This window comes from Nycticebus coucang, chromosome 6, assembly GCF_027406575.1.
Source record: "Nycticebus coucang isolate mNycCou1 chromosome 6, mNycCou1.pri, whole genome shotgun sequence".
NCBI lineage: Eukaryota > Metazoa > Chordata > Mammalia > Primates > Lorisidae > Nycticebus > Nycticebus coucang.
The window spans coordinates 4,711,337-4,733,817 of NC_069785.1; the positions used below are offsets into that span (position 1 = coordinate 4,711,337).

Below are 22,481 nucleotides of genomic sequence, written 5' to 3' on the forward strand. Positions count from 1 at the left end.
AGTAAAACTTAAAGCTATTTTGGAATAATTAGATTTGGAGGGGAAGGGAGACGCATTTTGTTAGCACTCTAAGGTACAGAGTGACCATCCCAGCTGTGAAATTACAGAATGCTCCTGAAACTGAAACTTCTCAGTATCAGCATGAGTTCAGAGGAGATGGTCATTTTGGATTTTCGGATTAGGGATGCTCAAATGGTATATTGCAGATATTCCAAAATCTATAAATATTCTAAATCCAAAGTAGGTTCAGGAAAGGGATACTCAACCTGTATTATTAAGACAGTACCATTGCTTTTTATTAATATAATTAAATGGATAATTCAATAGCATACAAGTAAATGTATTTTCCGTAAATATAGATGTACCCTCTATTTTGGGTACTGTTTCCAAGGACCTGCAGCTTCATCTTGAGTATTCCTCTCAGAGAACAAGATGTTCCTGCAAATAATTAATTTACTTTCCAATTACACTTTAATGGGAAAATTGCAATAACACTACTGAGAAGGAGTCAGTAATTCTACCATCAAGTTAGATTTCTTAAAAGCTATAATATCTAGTGCTTGATTAACCTGGAAAATAACATACAAGGTCTGTTTTTAGTGTTGAAAAATCAGTTATCCTCTCTCCTATTTTAATGTCATTTTCAATGGAAATTAGATGAGGCCGTATATCCAATCCTATAGGTATCTTTCTTGTAATTGAATATTTGATGGTAAATAAAAATCCCCCCAAAAGTAAATATTTAGCTTTGCATTTTTCCATATTAAAGGTGACATATTACAAAAGCACTGTTTGTTTCCCTGCAGTATGATGCAATCAGAATCAACCAGCTTTATGAGCAGGCCAAATGGGCTATTCTTCTAGAAGAGATTGAGTGCACAGAAGAAGAAATGATGATGTTCGCAGCCCTGCAGGTAGTTGAAAGATTTGGTAAATGGGGCTTGGGGGAAAAGGTAGGAGGTTATTCTTACAGTAGTTGAGTAGGATAATAATTTCAGTAGCATTTGATAGACTATTTTTTGCTATGTAGAAAGTGAATAGACACTTAGGAAAGCAAAATGAATATGTGAATTTAGCTTAATTTTTTTTATCTTAGAGTTTAGTGGTATCCTTAAATTACTTTTCTGTATTTTGTAGGAAGAAAATTATCCTCTCATCCCCAAATGTATATTAGCTTAAAGGAACTCACCTTTCTCTAGGAAAGGAAATATATATTAAAAATCAAATACGATCCAGAGCTCTCCTGCATGGTTGCATAAACAGCTGGGGACGATAAGACACGCAATATAGGCTGTGGCAGAAATGATACCTTTTTAGGTGGTAAAATTTTCAGAGACTTGTGAAACTAAACAAATCTGCTTGTAGAATGATAATCCTTAAGAAGTAGATAGCTAACATTTTCCTTAAACTACTATTTTTCTCACCTTTCCTAAATTTCGGGTACCCCAGTAAGGCGTTAGTGAGTCTTCTCAGATTCTGATGGGATCCTGAGTGCACTTAAAGTCCTCATAAAGTTGATCTTTAAATAAAACAAATCCAGGAAGCAAAACTGACATTTAGTTGTGAGACGCTTTCATGTAAAAATGATTTCACTTTTTCCTTAGAACATAAACAGAACTGCTCCTGGTCTTCAAATGCTTTATTTTATGTGCCCAGAAAAGTTTTCAGTTGGACCTCCAAGGATTGCAGATGAAACAAGAACAGCTTAGTATATAGGGTGACAGACAGTCCAGGAGGACAGGGGAGGAAATCCTTGGTGACAGATGGGTTAATCAGTCATTTTCCGGACACTTGATTAATCAGCTAGTAACAAACGGGCCCTAATTGTGTTTCTGGCTGATCCACACTCTCTGAGGGAGCTAGTGCATTAAATCCTGGAGCAGGTGTTGGGAGCACCCTCACTCGGCTAGGCATTCTACCTACTTCTTTTTCGCTTTGAATACAAACTCACAGTTTCCTAGTGGAATCTTTGCCAGTGACAGAATGATAATATGTGTGTGAAAGACCACAGATTATATTGTATAATATTGCTTTTTCATCTTTTTTTATTATAGAAATAATACATGTTGGTGGTGTTTTTTCAAAGCCAACAGATACCTATATAAGTGCCTGGCACATAGCAGGTGCTCAGAAAGTATTTGTTGAGTGGAAGGAAACACAGTTGTATTCTCACAGAAGGGCATTATTCTGCAGCCCACTCCCACCTAATGTACACTCCCACCTAATGTTTCTCCCTCTCAGTACAGGAGAAACACCATAGAGACCGTGCGTTTTAAATCATGGAAACCATTGGTCTAGGAGCACACATAGCCCTCCTAGGCCATTTCAAACTCCAGCTTTAATTAGAGAATTTTGGAATATAAATCCCCTGAGTTCTGGGGAAGCTTTCACAGGTACTGATCCTAAGAGCCATTCAGTACCAGAATGCGGAAATTTTGGAAGTACGGTAAAGAGCTGCCTCGTACGTTTTCTTTTAGAGGTATTCTCCTATACACTCTAAAGTACTCTCTGAGTGTCCAAATCCTTGTGTAAAATTATAGTAGTAAAAAGAAACAGAATAATTCAGAATAACAAGCTGTGGGTAAAAAATAAAGTGGGTCAGTTAGTAACATTGTGTAAGCATTTTACTCCAAGTGTCTATTATAAAATTTAACAGGTAACCCAGGTACTGTTGAAAGCAAAGCTGGATTTGATGATAACTCCTATTCACAGCCAGGATTTTTCCAGTATGTTTCATGAAGACTTTTTTGCCTTAGAATCACCCAAAGCACTTAGTAAAAATGCGGTTTCTAGGCTGACACAGATTTGCTAAATCAGGTCTCTGGGTGTGAACCTAGGGATCTGTGTTTGAAACTGCCTCTCTGGTGTTTCTTAATACACTCGGGGCCACTGCCTGAGGGGCTCTCTGTATCTTCTTCTTTATAATTTATGGACGTGGATGTTTCTGCCGTTGTAAAGATCTCATTTCAGCAGAGACTATTCATTACTAACTCACTAAATCTTACAACACAGATGAATGCTGGTAATTGGCCTTAGATTAGTAAGTGTTCTCATTAATTGTATTAAGTAAATGATGCAGCTGGAGTGCTGCTTATTGTTTTGAAAGGTAACTGATTAAGTTAGATGTAAAGTTTCTGCTGACCTTTGCGTGAAACATCAGCATCTGATGGGATTATTAATATTTGTTCTAAGTCACTTACCTAAATATATTTAAAAATCCGTGACAGACTACTCTGTACCCAGTGATTTTCCAGTCTACATGTAGAAGTAGTTACCACTGCCCACTGCATGTGCCTCCCTGCTCAGGCGCCAGCACCCACATGCACGTCTACCTGGGGCTTCTGTGCACACCCACAAGGAACCGTGACCTTGCATGAGCTAGGAATTAGAGCACTGAATAGAGGATGGGCGAAAAGTGGAGCTTTTGGTTTCAACACAATAATGATCACTTTCCTTCTGGGTGATAGTAGTGGGTATTCAGTGTTAATCCATTTCTACAAAAGGCTTTATGCCTAATCTGCCTTCACTGAAATCCAGAGTTCCAAACATGGGGAAGACCACACTGAAAAAAGTCAAAAATTGACCTTTACAATGGGAGCTTAGTTGAGAACCAGTTAACTCTCTCGGTCCCAGGACCCACAAACTTTGAGTTCACTTGTGTGTATCTAAAGACAGTACCTCCTTCAGATACTTAGAGCGGGTTTAGGATAGGGGTTCCAGGTGCCCTGCCCTTTATTTTGCTCTGGTTCTAGTTCCTGGACACTTTTAGCTTTTCAGATTCGGTGATGAAAAGCATTCAATGTACATGCAGATAGTAATTTAATTTTAGAGTTTCATTGTCAAAATAGTCATTTTAATGAGGTATTTCTGGTTCCAGTATCATATCAACAAGCTGTCGATCATGACATCAGAGAACCACTTGAACAACAGCGACAAAGAAGTCGATGAAGTGGACGCCGCCCTGTCAGACCTGGAGATTACCCTGGAAGGGGGTAAAACATCAACAGTTTTGGTAGGGTCAGTCTTTGTACTTTCTAATTCAGTTTGAATCAATGCTTAGCTTTTTATGTACTCTGGTTCTCGCAAAATCTCTCAGTACTTGGAAGGTGGAGAGAATTGTTTAATGCTTTAGAGAAGTCAGGTAGTGATTTTTTTCAGAAACTTTCATGGAAGTTTTTTAAAAGGTACACAACAAAGACAGATACTTGACATACTGCGTGTTCTTTTACAGGAGGTAGGAAACCGTTTCTGCAGAGGAAAACACAGTGATGTGAAATATTAACAAGAGAAAAATTTATCAGAAAAAATTTTTAATGCAGAGTTTGGTTTTAACGTTAGGAATGAGCCTGGGCATGGTGGCTCACCTGTAACCTTCTGCACTCTGGGAGGAGACTAGGCATTCAAGACCAGCCTGAGCAAGAGCAAGACCCCCTCTCTACTGAACACAGAAAAATGAGCCACATGTCCTGGCAGGTGCCTGTAGCCTCAGCTATTCAGGAAGCTGAAGCAGGAGGATCCTTGAACCCAGGAATTAGAGGTTGCTGTGAGCTATAATGATGCCACGGCATTCCTGCCTAAGTGATAAAGTAAGACTCTGTCTCTAAATAAATAAAGTTAGGAATTAGTTATTGCTGAAGAAACCCTTATACCAGGGCTCTAATGATTTACAAATTTTCCATATGCCACTGCATACGTTTTCAGCTGTATTAGAAGTAGCATAGGCTCAGCGCCTGTGGCTCAAGTGGCTAAGGCACCAGCTACATACACCTGAGCTGGCGTGTTAGAATCCAGCCCAGGCCCTCCAAACAACAATGACGGCTGCAACCAAAAAATAGCTGGGCGTTGTGGCGGGTACCTGTAGTCCCAGCTACTTGGGAGGCAGAGGCAGGACACTCTCTTGAGCCCAGGAGTTGGAGGTTGCTGTGAGCTGTGATGCGACAGCACTCTACACAGAGTAACAGCTTGAGGGTCTGTCTCAAAAAAAAAAAAAAAGAAGTAACATAATCTGGTGGATTGTATAAATTGTCATTTTCATCAAATTTTTGTTAACTTTTCAAGCTATTTGGAAATGCCTTTGTATGGAGAAGAATATGTATGCATAATACCATGTAATGTGGTTGTGTTTTTAAAATCTCTGTTATCTATATTATTATTTAATTCTGTTTTATTAGATAAGCTGGTTCTTGATAACCGAATATTAGACAAGATTTTTTTTTTTAAATCTGAAAATTATTGAACTCTCTCCCTAGGGTGACATTACTTCCATTCCTGAACTTGCTGACTATATTAAAGTTTTCAAGTAAGTATGAAAGGGGGAAGGATTCCAAATATTAATGAGTAATGATATATCCATTTTATAGTCATGTTCACATTATCGAAACTCACTATTTGGCAGATGCATCTGTAAAAGGACTTAACAATTAACACTAACTTATAATGAAAGAAAATTGTTACCTTTATCAAATTAAAATCATAGTGCTCAAAGATAAAAACTTCTCTTATAAAAAGGTCATGAGGCCCACCTTGCATCATGTAGATGCTGAAAATTAGTAAAAACGTTGACAGGACCCCGCTGGCCTCATGGAAAGCAGCACCGAAAAAACTGTTGCTACCAGGGCTTTTTTTTCATTCAGAGCCCCAGATTCTGCTAAATTCTATTCATTTGATCCTGGAACATTTTATCTAAGGTTCCAGTATATCTTGCCTAAATGTTTAAGCAGTCAATTCAGCTACGTTCTATAGAATCAAGAGAGCTGGACATTACAACGGGGGGCGGGGGGGGTGGTGGAGAAAGGAGGTAATGTAGAATGTACATTTTTCCTTTTGTGTAAGATATAAAGCTATTGGGTGGCACCTAGGGTTCAAGCGGCTAGGGTGCCAGCCACATACACCAGAGCTGGCAGGTTTGAATCAGTGCCTGCCAAACAATGACATCTATAACCAAAACATAGCCAGGTGTTGTGGCGAGCGCCTGTTGTCCCAGCTACTCAGGAGGCTGAGGCAAGAGAATCGCTAAAGCCCAGGAGTTAGAGGTTACTGTGAGCTGTGACGCCACAGCACTGTACCCAGGACAACAGCTCGAGGCTCTGTCTCAAAAAACAAAAGCTATAAAGCTATTATGGAATAAATACAGTGAACACGTAAGTTTGAAATAGCTGACATTTCTGAAATAAGGCAAGATTTCTGCTGCTGCTGCCCTGCTCCGGTCTCCCGCACACAGCCTTTTTTTATCATACGGTCTCCCTTGTGGTCGCTCTGTCCTCTTTCTGCTGTTGGCATTGGAGTGGCAAGTTAATCTCCTCATTGGAACATACCCTTGGGGATGGGGCCCTTCCCACTCCCGGTCCCACCAGTTACGCTCGCTTCCCCTGCAGACTCCCACACGTACGTCCGTCCAGAGGCAGAGCCGTGAGACCCAGGCTCTGACCGGTTGGTCGCAGACATTCCTGCCACTTCTTTGCTGCCCTCCCCGTGTGACCTGCTGGCGGTGCGTGGGTGGTGACAGCTGAGAAGGGCTGGGGTGCATGCCCTATTGTCCCTCCCCTGTCCCCCTCACTCTGTGATTTTCCTGAAGGAAAGGAGGGGCAAATTCAGTGGCAGCACTGACTGTAGGACACTGGCCAAAGGGATCTGAGTTTAACATGTAAAACCGGGCCTCAGACTGATAATACTGTGTGACTTTTCTACTAAAAGTAGCATTGGTAAATTACATCAGAGTGGTTTTCCTCTTTCTTTTATTTGAAACATAGGCCAAAGAAGCTGACCCTGAAAGGTTACAAGCAGTATTGGTGCACCTTCAAAGACACGTCTATTTCATGCTACAAGAGCAAAGAGGAATCCAGTGGTACCCCAGCTCACCAGATGAACCTCAGAGGTGAGGACGGCTCCACCGACTGGCATGATATCTGTTAGCCCTCATAGTCAGCAAACTTAGCATCCTGGGAGGAGAAAGTGTAGCTATCTCTTTACTCCTTTGAGTACTTTCTTTCTTTTTTTTTTTGAGACAGAGTCCCACTTTGTTGCCCTCAGTAGAATGCTGTGGCGTCACAGCTCACAGGAACCTCAAACTCATGGGCTTAAACGATTCTCTTGCCTCAGCCTCCCAAGTGGCTGGGACTGTAGGCACCCGCCACAACACCTGGCTGTTTTTTGTTGCAGTTGTTGTTGTTTAGCTGGCCTGGGCTGGGTTCAAACCCGCCAGCCTCGGTGTATGTGGCTGGCACTATAACCACTGTGCTATGGACGCCGAGCCTCCTTTGGATAATTTTTAAATGTTTAGACTGTTTTAAGAATACTTAGTTCTTCTTACAGTGTTCCCTTCCATGTGAACATTCTGTTGCAGTCTGTGCAGAGCTCAGAGGGGCGTGAGTCTGTCCATCTCCTTCGGCAGATGGCAGATGGATGGGTGCTGTCTCTTTCCTGGCCCGCAGCACCGAGGACACACGGGTTTCCTTCCTCCACAGGGGCTGCCTCGCCTCAGCCATGTTGTAGTTCTCCCCTCCCAGGCTGTACCTTCCTCACCAGCGTCCCCATCCACCTCCTCGCCTCCACGTCCCACTCAGGGGCCTTAGCCTCTTGATTGTCCTGGTGGGCCAGGGTGTGCCCATGTTTCCCCTCCCAAATACTTGTTCCTTGTAGTTTCATCTTTTTTTACTCTGCCTCTGCCTGGCTCTTGAGTGACCCTGGGACACCCCTCTGAGGCTCCTAGCTAACAACTTGAGTGTCACTGGTTTCCTCTTGTCTCCAACTTTGAGGCTGTCTCAGAGCCAGAGCTGCTGTTTGGGCCACACGCCCCCTGGCCCTGTGTCAGCTGTGGCAGGCCTGCTTCTGCAGCCTGGGCCGAGCTGGCCTTGGATGTTGGCTCTGGTCTTTCTCTCCCCCGTGTCTGTGAAGCTATAGAACTTCATATCCTGTTCCGTCTCCTTCTTCTGTTGGCTCTTCACTGCATCTCTTCTGTTTTCTGATCCACGTGCTGGTTCAGGTGGTAGGAAGGTCCCTCTCTGGGTGGCTCTTCCACAGGCCGTCGGCCTACTACGGCTTGCACTGATCTGGCAGGGTGTTACCAAGCCTCTCACTTGGGCTCTGTCACTGAAATTGCCTGGTTTACATCCAGTTTAGACACCACTCCCTCAGAGGGCTGTCCAGTCTTTTTTCTGCTGCACATTGGAAGAATAAGAGTTTTCTTGAGCCACAAATAAAATACACAAAACACTAATGCTGATGAGAAGAAAAGGTCCGTGCATACTTTTCACGATATCCAACACCACAGGTAAGCAAAACAGTCCTCACGTAACCTGCCTGCCAGCCGTGGCTGCAGGTTGGACACCCCAGTAATAAGTGAGGACCCCCCAACCCCCCAAGGCACTTGGCGCGCCTGATGCAGGGTGGAGCTTGGCTCCTCATTTGCCTTTCCAGGGTCTTCTTACTGCCTCTTCCCTTAGAGAAAAAGCTAGAAAACTAGAATACATTGTCCAGACTCATTTCCACTAAGACTCAGAGTCTGCTCAGATGGATCCATGTGCAGCTTGAATTAGCAACTGCAGTACGGGTTGGAGACAGGACAGAGAAGGAGTGAGGTGGGGTGCAGTTGGCACTAACTGCAACTTCCTGGTTTCCCTGGAGCTTCATTATAGCAAAGGTTCTGCCTCCTTGGTACACTCGTTCATCTCGCCTGTGGGGATGTTTTCCATGTATGTGTATCATTATCTGTCAACCAATATGCCTTTTCTAATTTTCTAACATTTTGCAAAAATATTCATGTTTGAACAAAAACATCAAAGAAAAGGGTTCTTAACTCATTTTGCAAAAATGATTCCCAAAATAATTTCACTTGACATTTAAAACACAGAGATGCTTTTCCTGATCTATATTCTAAATTTCACTTAGTACAGTTTAGTACAGTTATGTAGCATTTAAGAACAGGGATGTGGGGCAGCACCTGTGGCTCAAAGGAGTAGGGTGCTGGCCCCATATGCCGGAGGTGGCGGGTTGAAACCCAGCCCTGGCCAAAAAAAAAAAGAACAAGGATGTGTTCTGAGAAGCGCATCATTAGACACCCTCCTTGTGTGAAGGTCACAGAAGGTGCTTGCAGACCTGCGTGGTGCTGCCCACTGTGTGGCTAGGCTGAGATGCCAGCGTCAGGTTACTGTGCTGAGAACTGTAGGCAACTGTAACATAATGGTTAATGTTTGTGTATCTAAACATTAAAAAGGTTATAGTAAAAATATGGTGTAAGAGGTAAAAAATGACACACCTGTATAGGGCGCTTACCATGAATGGAGCATGCAGGGCTGAAAGCTGCTCTGGTGTCAGGGAGGGAGTGGTGAGTGCACCTGAGGCCAGGGCCGAGGACATCGCTGTGCGCTGCTGGGGACTGTGAACACCGACACCTAGAGAGCAGTAAATGTACTATTAAAATTGTCTTCAATAATAAATTAATTTTAGCTTACTATAACTATAAACATTTAAATTTTTTAAGACTTTGACTCTTCTGTGATAACACTTAGCTTAAAACACAAACACATTTGTACAACTGTATGGGAAACATTTTCTTTTGTCATATCCTTATTCTAGAAGCTTTTTGCTATTTCAGATTTTTTTTTACTTTTGAAACTTTTTTGTTAAAAACTAAGACAGACACACGTTAGCCTAGGCCTGCACGGGGTCAGGATCGTCCCTGCCACTGTCGCCACTTGTACACCGTGTCCCACGGGAAGGTCTTCGGGGCAGTGATGCGTATGGAGCTGTCGTCTCCTGTGATAATAATGACTTCTGGATGCCTCCAAAGGACCTGCCTGAGGCTCTTTCACAGTTAATTTTTTTAGATATATATAATTAGGAGAAATACACTTCAAGCAGTAAAAAGTGTAATATAGTAAATGCATAAAGCAGTAACATAGTCATTTATTACCATTATCAAGTGTGATGTACTTCATATAACTGCACTGCCAGATGTTTGTGGCACCAGCAGTGCAGTAGGGGGTTAAAACTGCACCACCTCAGACCCACGGTAAACCTGTGGGACAGTGACGTTGCCATGACTCAAGGGGACGGGCAGTTTGCAGTTCCATTATGCTCTCACGGGACCACAGTTGTATGTGGGGTCTGTCATTGACCATAACGTGTGGTGTGTGACTGTGGGTTATATTTGGATATTTTTAGTATATTTTAACAAAATGTTCAAATCTCTAACCTAATACATGAATTCTGCCTAGTAGTTATCTAAACTGTCACTTTACAGTTAAACCCATTAAAAAAATAGAAAATGCTTGGTGTGTGTCACACTTTATGGGGGCAAGACATGATTGCAAGAGGGACTTTACCTAACAATTGCAATCAGTGTAACTGGCTTATTGTACCCTCAATGAATCCCCAACAATAAAAAAAAAATAGAAAATGTCTGTCCTGGGTAGAAGATCACTGTTCCCGTGCGTTGGAATTCCCTAGTTTCGGGTAGGCTCCCTGCCTTCCTCTCTGTCACTTGAGTTACCCTTTTGGGGTCTATACCATTATCCGTCGCTCCCAGAATCCTCTACAGCTTCCTTCTTGTTCCCCTCTCTGTCTGCTCAGGACCATCTCAGGAGCTCCACTCTTGACTTAGAGAGTAGGGCTGTCTCTGCTCCTGACCTCACTGTCCTTTTTACATCCTTACCCCTCTTCCAGAATGACTGAGAGGTCTCATTCTGACATGATGGGAATGTACTTGTAAGCTGTTCTCAGTTCTCAGCTGTCCCTCCTGAGTCCTCTCAAAGGAGCACTTTCCCCATGTATATGTCACACGATGACACTAGCTGGGGTCAGATGGTCTGGGTGCTGCTCTGCTGCTGAACAAGCCCTGTGACTGGGTAGAGATGGTCCGCGTGGACCTCAGTGTCTTCCTCTTGAGAAGTGGAGAACTGGATGCCCTCTAAAGCCCCACAGAACGCTGAACTACAGAGTTTGTAACTGTTCATTTCCGCCAATACAATTAAACTCTCATGCTGAAAACTACACTAGGTACTGGAGACATGAGGAAGAGTTACACACAGTCTCAGCCTTCAAGGTGTTTCGGGCATGTTGGGAGGTACAGAATTACACTCTGAGTAAGATTTAAATAGTACTTTTAAAGTAAAGAGTCAAAGGAGCAGGGGTGTAGGGTGCTGTTTAAGTGAGCTCGCAGACACCACTGCTCAGTCTTTAGGCCAACGTCAAGTGTAGTTGGTCTGCAGGGAGGAGTGAGGGTCTCCAGGGGGAAGTGATGTCTGAGTTACAGTCCAGAGAAATCGTGATCCATGACAGGAAGGAGAGTCAATAAAAGAGCATTTCAGGGAAAGACTATTGTGCAAAAATGCCCAGAGGGCTGGGCATGGTGGTGGCATGTGTGGTCCCACCTACACAGGAGGCTCAGGCGGGAGGATCACTTGCGTCCAGAAGTTCCAGAGTAATCTAGGCTACATAGTCAAACCCCATCTCAAAAAAAAAAAAAAAGCCTGGAAAACATCAGCAGTTGCAGGGTTTGGGATGACAGGCGTGAGCCCCCGCACCCAGTCTGACTACCCCACCAGAAGGTGCACTAGAGAGAGGAGGAAAAAGACTTACTAGCTGTGAATCTGAATCCTTCCAACCCCGAGAGATGGGCAGAACGGACTGGTAGAAGTTAGATGATAGAAATAATAGGGAGATTGTTTTTTGAACTGGTGTAACAGTGATGTGTTACTGAAAAATTATTAACACCAAAATACGTAGTCTGTATTTTTTCCAGCTGTGGTATAGAGAGTGACTTTAGAGAGATGACAGTAATCTAAATCCAGGGACTTAGTGTAGGAGGGGAAAGGTGTGAGTCAGCAGATGCCGAGGCCATGACGTGGAGGAGCTGGAGCAGGCAAGTCTGTCCTGTGTGGTCGGATGGGTGATGTCAAGATCAGAGTGTAAAAGGCCTGGGTATGGAGTTTAATTGGGGGAATTTAGTATTCGAGGGGCTGTGGGGGTATACTTGGAAGATAACCTATAGACCCCTGGGTCAGAGGAGGGGTTCATGCTCTGGTCCTGACAGGGCAGCGGCCTCAGAAACAGTAGTTTGTGATAGGAGAAGGGACAGGACTGGGAAGTGGAGCGTGGGAAGGAAACAACAAAATGCACAGGACAGACCATGAGAACAAGGTGCCGGGGAGCCCCAGGGATGTTGTTTCCAAGAGGGTAGTCAGGCCGGGCGCGGTGGCTCCCGCTGTAATCCCAGCATCCCGTGAGGCTGAGGCGGGTGGAGTGCTTGAGCTCACAAGTTCGAGACCAGCCTGAGCAAGAGTGAGGCCCCGTCCCTAAAACCAGCCAGGTGTTGTGGTGGGCACCTGTAGTCCCAGAGACATGGGAGGCTGAGACAAGAGGATCACTCGAGCCCAAGAGTTTGAGATTGTTGCTAGCTATGACGCCATGGCCCTCTGCAGGGGCCAAGAAAGTGAGGCTTTGTCTCAAAAAAGAGTAGTCTATAGTCACATGCTACAGAAAAGAGAGAGTGAAGCCATGTGGCGATGGTGGATGGCCTTGACTAGAGCAAGGAGCCAGAGTGCAGTCACTGAAAAGTCAGCCCAAGACAGGACAGTGCTTAGAGGACTGCACCTGGGGGGGGGGGGCAGTGATGGCAGCAGGTGGGGCAGGAGACATTCGGGAAATTAGGTGCTGATGGAAGTGACGGGAGAAAAGAGGTGGTCTCAGTATCTGGGAGCGGATCTGGTAATGGAGCGAGGTTCCTGGGATGGTAAACAGTCCATGCAGATGGAAAGCTGGAGGGGGGGCACGGCTCGCCCTGAGCGGCGCAGGGCAACTAGGTCTATCTTGGATGGCGCAGGCAGCAGCCAGACTTTACTGCTGCTAACCTTCGTTTCCTTGGAGACAAAAGAGGTGACGTTGTCTCCTGAGAGTGGCATCGTGGGTGTTTGAGAAGATGGGAAATAGACGACTTTGAAGAAGGATTGCATGCGTGAGGGCCCAGCTCAGCCTGGGGAAACCGGCTGCTCTTTGTGGGCTTTGGTTCCTGCCCCGTCCCCTCACAGTACTAGGCAGTGTTATGCAGGCAGGTGAAAGATAGATGGATTGGGCTTGGGTTGAGTTTCACTCAGTAGACGCAGAACGTAAAGACAGTGAGTCTAGAGAAAGGGAGGTGACGATTGGTGTGGGGCGGGGAGGGAAGCACAGTGCTGCTGGGGAGGAGTCAGGGGCCGCAGGTGCGTCTCCTGGAGAGTCTGATGAGAGTTAGGATGGAGATTGCAGTTAGAAGGAGCTGTTTGTATTTAACCTCTCACAGGCATACTAATTGGATAGCTGCCGAAATCCAGCTGTTGCCATGGAGGTAGGTGGCCGGGTGGTCACAGCATGAATGTGGCCCCATATGTGCCTCTGTTCCTACGCTAGCATCTGAGTCACCACTCACTTTGTCTGTTTTTAGTTACCCTGGTAAAAGAGGCCTTATGATTTTTTTCTCTAAATCCTCTTGAATTATTATACCTTTGCAAAACTTTGTGTGTCTTCAAACATCTGTTTTAACTTTGCAGGTTAAACAGATCGCCACATAACTTTGTCATCATTTCTATAGCTTGTATAGGGAGATTTGCAAAAGGAGCTGTTTGATATGTAGTATTTTAAGCAGAAAACAAAAGAGGGGTGGAATCCACCAAATTCATGGTAGGAGTTGCTTCAGGAGAGAACAAAAAGAACTTCTTTCTCTGAATGTCCATTTGTCTTACTTAATACTGTGGAGAGGGGAAATGACAATTTTAACATTTATTCTTCTGGATATAGGGATGTTTATTTTGTCATTCATTGGACTGTCTGTGCCAAAAGGAATTGCAGCAGCGATTTAAAGTTTAACTCCTAGAACCCTCCTAGATTTTTAAACCCTAAATTTAAAGTTTAACTCCTAGACACTGAGGAGCCCTGGGCTGAGCACAGACAGTGGAACACTGTGTAGGGGCTTGGGCAGGTGCTTCACCCTGCTTATCCTACAGTTTCCCTGCACTAGAGTTCAAGGTCAGGAAAATTGGGCTTCCCTGTTAAATAAATTGCCCATAACTAAAACTTCATACCACTTGGTAAAGAAAGGTCTGGAACCCAAGTCTCTGACACCTCTTCTGTATTATACAAGTATAGCTGACTTAGGCCGACCCTTGTCCATTATCTCACACCTGCTAAATTACTGGTATCTGTCTTCTGTGAAGCGCCCCGCTAATGCTTCCCGGTGTCGATGACGTGGATTCTCACAGCCCACAAACGTACGTCTTCCTGAAAACTTACGTATAAAATGAAATTCTCAATACCCATTATTTTCACACCAGCTTTCCAAATATGTGTGTGGTAACTTCTGTAGCAGATGAGTTCCTAAAATACTGTGGCAAAACTCAGCCTGTTAAGATGTCACAGAATGAAGGCTGCTTGTATTGGCTTGGGCCTTTCTTAAAACTAAATTTAACTATTGTAATAATTACATTTTTTTAATTATAGGCTGTGAAGTTACCCCAGATGTAAACATTTCAGGCCAAAAATTTAACATTAAACTCCTGATTCCAGTTGCAGACGGCATGAATGAGATCTGGCTTCGCTGTGACAATGTGAGTTTTACAGTTAAATGTACAGTCAGCTTTCTTTGATTTTTAAGTGAATTGAGAGGTCATCCTTATATTTTTATACTTAGAAGACCCACCACGTGAGTCCTTCATATGTCACTGTTTCTTTCAACAGGAAAAGCAGTATGCACACTGGATGGCGGCCTGCAGGTTGGCCTCCAAAGGCAAGACCATGGCGGACAGTTCTTACAACCTAGAAGTTCAGAATATTCTTTCCTTTCTGAAGATGCAGCATTTAAACCCAGATCCTCAGTTAATACCAGAGCAGATCACAACTGATATTAACCCTGAATGTTTGGTGTCCCCTCGTTATCTGAAAAAGTATAAGAACAAGCAGGTACTTGATCTATTTTGTTTCATCTACTGTGTTCTGCTAGTTTGTTTTATAATTTTGCATATATACTTTAGTTTTCTCCTCTTAAAATTTTTTAGTCTTACTTGAGATAGTCTTTGTTCTATATCAAATGGTTAGAATATAAAATATAAGTTGAGTTTTTCTAATGGGAAAATCTCCAAAAAATGCAGCTTTTTGAGCACTGAAATAACTCTCAAAAGAGATGCTCATTAGAACACCTGAATTTCAGATTTTCAGATTAGGGATGCTCAACCAGAAAGTATAATGCAAAGAATAAAGCTCCCGGGGTGACCACCTCCCTAAGTCAGACTCATTTTCATAGACTGGCCATACACCACATGTACGTATCAGTACAGCAGGCCTCGTTCCTTATGCTGACCACTCCATGTGCTGACCAGTGTGTCACAGTTCTCAGGTGGTTCTGAAATCCAAAACACATTTCAGAGAAGGAAGGGTACTCAGCCTGAAGGAACTCAGTAGACTTTAGTTGATTTAAATTGGTCATTTGAAAAATCTTTTGTCATTTCATTTAATAAAATGAATAAGGTAGAATAGTTGAGAATATATTTATTCTAAACAACTTGTAATCATTCATTAACAGGATGTTCTCTCAAACATTTCCAGGAATTGAACATGTTCTTAACGCTTTATGTTCCTTAATTCATTCCGTTTAATCCTTACATAGTTAAACAAATGTGGTACAAAGTAAAGCCAGCATTTCCCAACGAAATCTATAACACCTATCCTTGCTTTTCAAATGGACTTTTCCAGCTTTGGAAAGAAACTTTATAGGGATAGGAACAGTCTACATTTTAACAGTATCTTTTCTTACCAGAACCTAACCAAAAATTTTCCCAAGATTACAGAGTTTAATAAATTTTCTTTGAAATTCACTGCTTTTATCCACTCTGTTTAGAATTCCTTTCCTGGAAATTAAGGCCATAAAAGGATTGCTATTTAGGAAAATGGTTCTCTGGTACAACATAAAAGGTCCTTTGCAGGGGAACATCACTTGGGCTAGCCCCCACAGTCTCTGCACCAGACATCACGCCATAAAAGGAAAAGGCTCCCGTGTAGGGGTGGGGTGGATGGGGGGACAGACCTTTAAAATAAATATTTCATTTTTATCTAGTTTTGCTTTTATCCTTCGGGAATATTTTTTAAATATGCTGAAAAGGCTCAATAAAATGCTCGGAACAGTTATTAATTCCTTAACTTCAAATATTAGTCTGAAATTATTAGTTAGAAGCGTTCAGAAGTTTTACTCATAGATACTTGACTTTAAGTTTCCGAGGTTGTGTACGCCTGGAAAGTGTGTGTCCGGCAGTCACACAGTGTGGGAGTGCTAAGGAATGGAGGAAATGCTGCCCCGGGGAGCTTTGTGGAATGTAGATTGTAAGTGAAAAAGGGAAAGTGAAGCCAGTACTGATTTTATTTCAGTTTTTATTCTTAGTTATTTCATTTTAAAATTATTTGTAAAGAAAGTTGTTTCTAAAGTTTGCCTTCAAAGGCAGTGAATAATTTCAAATCTTAGCAATTTTACCATTTCTCTATCAAGTTTCAAGAAAAAAGGGCTTAGAGTGTAGTTGTGAGGACTGCCAAACCCTGGCTTCCCTGTCAAGTCTGTGCTGTTTTCTCGAAGCCTGTGAAATGATGGTTTTTACTCCCTGGTTCTTGACTAGAAATTGTCAACTGGAAGTTCCCATGAGGATGGAGGTGACGTTTACTCATCTTTAAGGGGAAGACGGTGTGTGTGGTCTGTGGTTAAGAATCCTGAGCTGGTCTTCCATGCTGGCATCCTGCCGAGTACACACTCCCCATTTAACCCTCCTTTCTCTAATTAGACTTTCAGATTATTCCCGGAGGTAGGGAGGGACCATGTGTTACTGCCCTGACACCTAGTAAATGGTGACACCAAAGAGTTTTCCTTGGTCCTGTGTGTGGGTCCTGAGCTGTTCAGGGGAGATAGTGCTCAGAATGGTTGGGCCGGACCTGGGCGTTCTCAGGCCCTGGACACCATGGGGGCGGCGGCGACATCATTCCCAGCCAGAGCATGAGCATGTGGTTTCCTTGGGTTCCATCACTGTAACTTTTGTTTATCTTTCATCTATTTTAATTCCCTTTAATTATACATATGTTAACTAAACTTGCTATTGGTATTTTAAAGTAAATATAACTTTCAAACTGGAATTTTTTTTTTTTAATTTAAACAATTTTCTTGCTGTGCTGTCTAGACTGGTCTTAAACTCCGGCACTTCTCCTGCCTTGGCTTCCCAGAGCGCTGGGATTGTAGATGTGAGCCACAGCGCCTGGCCATGGGTTTTTGAATTTTAAAGAAAAGAGTTCTTTTATCCGAATCAAAATGTCTAATGAGTCGATAGCCACAGTCTCTAGTGTAGTGTATGGCATCTCTTTATTTTTCCTTCCAGGAAAAAGGATGCAAAAAGCAGATGGTAATTCAGGGGTTTGCTTTTCTTATGTAAAAAAAAAAAAAAAACCAATTTGGGCACTGCACTTGTTTTATGCCTTCAACTCCTTATTTCTGAAAAGCAGTGCATGTGTATTACCTGACTAAATCTGAGGAAACTCTAAAGGCTTTTGGAATATTAATTTTTGTTTTGCTACTAAAATAATTAGCTTTATCCTAACCAGTAAGAACTGGAATATGAGGGGGGAAAGAGGTATTCCCTCTTAACTGTTTTCTCCCTACAAATTTCTACCCTTAATTTTTTAGTAACATTTAACATTCTAAAATAATATGGAGTGTTTTTTGGTATTCTAAATGGAAAGTAATTACTGCTTCCTCATTTTCATTTTCATTCTTGCATTTACTGTGCTTGGTTTCCACCTGACATAATTTTTTTGCATGGTTTTTGGCTGGAATTTTGGTTTGCAGGTTACCGCAACTTTTTCTTTGCTTCATTGCCATTTTTTCTGATTGCCTCTTTTTTTTTTTTTCTTTCCGCTTCCTTTTCCTTTCTTCGCCTTGCCATCTACAGCCAGGCTATATAAGAGATTTGGTAAGTTCTCTGTATGTACCAAAAAAGAAAGTTAAATTAAAAATTTAAAACTCCATAGTTGCAACCTTCCCTCATGGATTTCATCCCTGGTGAGCAGTTGTCCCAAAGTGATCAAATGTAAATAAATAACTTTTCTAATGATGACTTTAGAAATTTTAAATTGTTATTATGGGGATTGCAAGTATTCTAAAGCTAGTAAGAAGTATTCCTTCTAGATACTTATATTCCAGGTATTGATTCAGACCGTAGATACTGGTGCTGACTTTGCTCATGGTCTGGTCCTGTATGTGGTTTAGAGTGCACTGTGGTATAGCAGTGCCTAGGGAACGCTGAGTGGGGCTCACTGTGATTATGTACTCCTGTGAGTACTTTTGTTTCTTGATATATGAAAAGTGAAATAAATTCTGTTTTGAAAGTCATTATTAAAACTCTCAAATGTAGCTGCAGATATGTTCTAATTTCACCTTTTGCAGTATATGATTTGGAGGGGGATGCATAATTCAGTGTTTTGATCCTTTTCGTCTTGATTCTACAATGAAAGAAATGCCTAATGGTAAAGGTGATGTTTAATTATATTTAGATAACAGCAAGAATCTTGGAGGCTCATCAGAATGTAGCTCAGATGAGTTTAATTGAGGCCAAGATGCGGTTCATCCAGGCGTGGCAGTCCTTACCTGAATTCGGCATCACACACTTCATTGCAAGGTCAGTGTGAACCTTCATCTGTACATTCTTGCTCAATCTACTTCACATAATTAAAAATTACATAATTAAAGCATACCTACCTAGACCTATTAGCCTGTTTTACAGTAAAATTTACAGAATATTAGAATTTTCTAAACAGTTTTACATTAGAAGTCCAAAATAATTGCATGTTTATTCCTAAAAGAATAGCTTTTTTTTTTGTTTTTTCAGGGTTAGAGAACATTCATCTTAAAGAGAACCAGATCAGTATGTTCCCCGCCAACATGTTTTTTTAAGTATTTTTTTTAATGTTGTAGGTTCCAGGGGGGCAAAAAAGAAGAACTTATTGGAATTGCATACAACAGACTAATTAGGATGGATGCCAGCACAGGAGATGCGATTAAAACATGGCGTTTCAGCAACATGAAACAGTGGAATGTAAACTGGGAAATCAAAATGGTAAGCAACCGTGCCTCACGCTTATACAGCCTTCTGGTAAAAGTCAGTCGTTAACGTGGGCAGGCCCACATGTTGTGGAATGATTCGTACAAATTAGGGTCGGCTATTTGTTTCTCACTTAAATTTGCCTGTTTTATAACTAGCCCAGTTATTTAAATTCTAAGGACATAATAATTTGCTAAGAAGAAATATTGCCTGATATTTTCAAAAGTTGTATCATACAGACTTCTCCTCCACTCATAATAACAGCTGCTATTTACTGAATGGCTGCTCCGAGCCAGGCCTGATGCCGATGCCTGTGTTTGTCTTCAAGCCTCTTCACAGCTCCTATGGCAAATGGATTACCAGTACTTTGCAAAAGAGGACACTGAGAGTTAGGGGCCTGGGGGGATGCGGGGGAGGATTGCTGGAGACCAAGAGTTTGAGACCAGCTGGGCAGCATAGCAAGACTTCATCTCTACAGAAAATTTTAATAAGTATCTGGGTGTGGTGGCAGGCACCTGTAGTAGTCCCAGGTACTCAAGAGGCTGAGACAGGAGGATCACTTGAACCCAGAAGTTTGAGGTTGCTGTGAGCTCTGATCACACCACTGGGCAAGAGAGCAAGACCTCATCTCTATTTAAGGAAAAAAAAAGTAGAGACCTAAGGGCCATCATCTGTAACAGAAGCAGGAATCAAAGTTCAGATGCTTTAGGCTCTAAAACCTGGCACATTGCCCACCATATACTGTGCTGCCCCTAGCCTTGGAATGCACACAGATCATTTAAAGTAAATAGAACCTTCTACTAATAAGTCATTTGGTTTAGGATCATGTTGAATTTTTTATTAATATTTCTGAAATACTGAAAATGATACCAAAAGGTTAAATAATCCAAACCAAATATTAAATAAAACACAGGAAGTTGGTTTTCCTCCAGGACCTGCAGAGGCATTCTCATTAATGGAGTCACCAGAGACCATCTGAGAACTTCCTGACCTTCAGCCCTGACGTTCAGTCTTCCTCTTCAGGACATAAAGACTGAATGGGGCGTGGGAGGGGCTGGTAAACTGTTACTGCTTCTTGAACGTAAAGGTGTTGCTGGTTTGGGATTCTAAAGAGTGGTAAATCTTCAGTGATGATGAGGGAGTAGGTGGTGACTAGGAAGACCTTGGCTGCACGATGTCGCCTGGACCCACCCCCTCCAGTCCCCTGACGGTTGTCTGTCCTTGTCAGGTCACCGTGGAGTTTGCAGATGAGGTGCGGCTGTCCTTCATCTGCACAGAGGTGGACTGCAAGGTGGTGCACGAGTTCATCGGCGGCTACATCTTCCTCTCCACACGTGCTAAAGACCAGAACGAAAGCTTAGATGAGGAGATGTTCTACAAACTTACCAGTGGGTGGGTGTGAATACAAGTGTTGTGTGAGGAAACTCCATGGCCATAACAATATTTAACTTTAAAAGCTGTTTGTTACATGCTGCTTAATAAAGTAAGCTTGAAATTTATCATTTTATCATGAAAACTTTTTTGCCTTATGAAACAGTTAACATGTGCACTAAACAAGCACGACTATTAATCTGCTATGGTGATACAGTAAAAGGCCTGCTGGGCTCGACACCCGACCCTCAGGGCCAGGAGTTGGGAACTGAGGTCGTGGGCAGATCAGCAATGGCATCACTGGTGGAAACCAAGCTGTAAGAACAGCCTTCTGCCTTACAGCTCCCGGGCTTACCCGGGTGGAGTCTGTTCATCATGTCTAATGCATGTGCTTCAATGTATGCTTAATTTGATGTCATGTTTTAAAATACCCTACTTTTGGTAGCCATTTGATGTCCCCCAACCCACCCAATAAGTCAGGCCTACAAAAAAAAATGCCTGATTATTTAATAGTGTCATCGTTTGACCTTGAAGGAAAGTGCTGTTAGTTCGTTATGCTTGGTTTGTTTTTGTCCTTGAATAAGCATGTGTGTACATTGTCTTGTGTTTTTATTTTTACACCATATTGTATTACAACACTTTTAGTATTCACCAGCATACTCACTGTCTGCCTAAAATATGCAACTTTTGCATTACAATATGAAGTAAAGGTCTATGAAGTATTCATTCGTGTAACTAATGTACAAACACAAATTTTATAAAATTGTACAGTTTTTTAAAACTACTCACAGCTAGCAAATGGCTTAAATGTAGCATCTTTGCATTAATTAAATACCTTTAAAGATATAATTAATATGCAATTTTAATATCTGCTAAATTAAGAATGACTTAATTATGGTCATGATTTGCCACAAGGTCCTTAACTGTGACACCTGGCCTGGCCTTGCCCTAGTCTGCTGTGCTGTTACAGTCCATGTTGGTGCTCGTCAGAAAGTGCCCAGCCCACAAAGCCCAAAAGAGTACCAGGGAGGGTGGGTTACCAGTATTGTCCAATACAATTCATGGTTTAAAGACTGTGTAAATGCATTTTATTTTAAATAAAAGCAAAACTTTTATTTAATGTTCTTGTTTTAATGTCTTATATAGCACTAATGTTGTACAAGTGAACTTTTACCTTCAGGAAACCCTTGTGTACCTGTGTTGTGAGAACTGGTGAGCACATACAGCATCATCGTGTGGACACGCATGGTCTTTAGATTCCTCTAAGTTGAGAACCCCTCATTTTTCTTAATATCTAAATGTTAGAAATGTCATTATAAGCTAATTGACTGGGGCAGAATTTGTTTTAAACAGCAAAATGATCTTGGTTTAAAAAAAACAACACATATTTATGAATTTACTCCCAGCTGTGAAGTGCCGCCATCCCTCAGACTCATGGTTTCAGTCCTTCCCACATTGGGTTTAATCGGCTAGTTCCTGCTTTCCCTCCTCGTCAGAACCGTCACCGTCACTGTGCAGTTCTCTGTCACATGCCTGCCCTGGTGCGGACTCCAGTAAAGCAAGGCTCTGACCATTGTACTCTAAAGCCATGTCATAACAGGCCTTGCTCCAAAATTTAAGAATTCCTTCCCATCAAGGTGTTTTTTTTTTTTTAAACAATATATTCCCTTCCCTCATCTTAAGTACAGGCGACTGTCTTGCCCAGTCACTTGCTAAAAGCTCTAAAGCATGTTTGAGACCACAGCATGGTCAGGTCCTTCCAGCTCCCACCGCCGAGTACCAGTGACGGCAGCATCGATGCTGACTTCTCTGCCTGTGGTATGCCCCAACTCTGAGATTAGTCCAGCCCTGGCTGCATCTCTCATTAATGACTCTTTGTTGCCTGCAGGAGTGAAAGCCAAGTGCTCAGAGGTCTTCTGTCGCCTCCCAGCTCACATTTTCACCATCACCTGCTGACACTTGTGTGCTTCAGGTCAGACTAGGCAGAGCTCACCCGCTCCAGTCACTTCGCGCTCA

At 42.5% G+C, this 22,481-nt stretch overlaps 1 protein-coding gene across 6 annotated transcripts in view; it reads left to right on the plus strand.

Annotated features, from left to right (window-relative positions):
* FERMT2 (FERM domain containing kindlin 2) overlaps nt 1–21,585 on the plus strand; it is a 73,618-nt gene extending 52,033 nt beyond the window's left edge. For 2 of the 6 annotated variants that reach the window (XM_053594177.1, XM_053594179.1), the window contains 11 exons: nt 807–914; nt 3,878–4,012; nt 5,250–5,299; nt 6,750–6,874; nt 14,470–14,576; nt 14,707–14,928; nt 17,376–17,399; nt 17,946–17,966; nt 18,547–18,671; nt 18,968–19,109; nt 20,323–21,585. In XM_053594177.1, coding sequence (XP_053450152.1) covers nt 807–914; nt 3,878–4,012; nt 5,250–5,299; nt 6,750–6,874; nt 14,470–14,576; nt 14,707–14,928; nt 17,376–17,399; nt 17,946–17,966; nt 18,547–18,671; nt 18,968–19,109; nt 20,323–20,496 — 1,233 coding nt within the window. In that variant the 3' untranslated portion in view covers nt 20,497–21,585. The remainder of the gene's footprint in view (nt 1–806; nt 915–3,877; nt 4,013–5,249; nt 5,300–6,749; nt 6,875–14,469; nt 14,577–14,706; nt 14,929–17,375; nt 17,400–17,945; nt 17,967–18,546; nt 18,672–18,967; nt 19,110–20,322) is intronic. The other 4 variants (XM_053594178.1, XM_053594181.1, XM_053594180.1 and 1 more) reach the window with 2 other exon arrangements.
* Nucleotides 21,586–22,481: the final 896 nt, after the last annotated feature.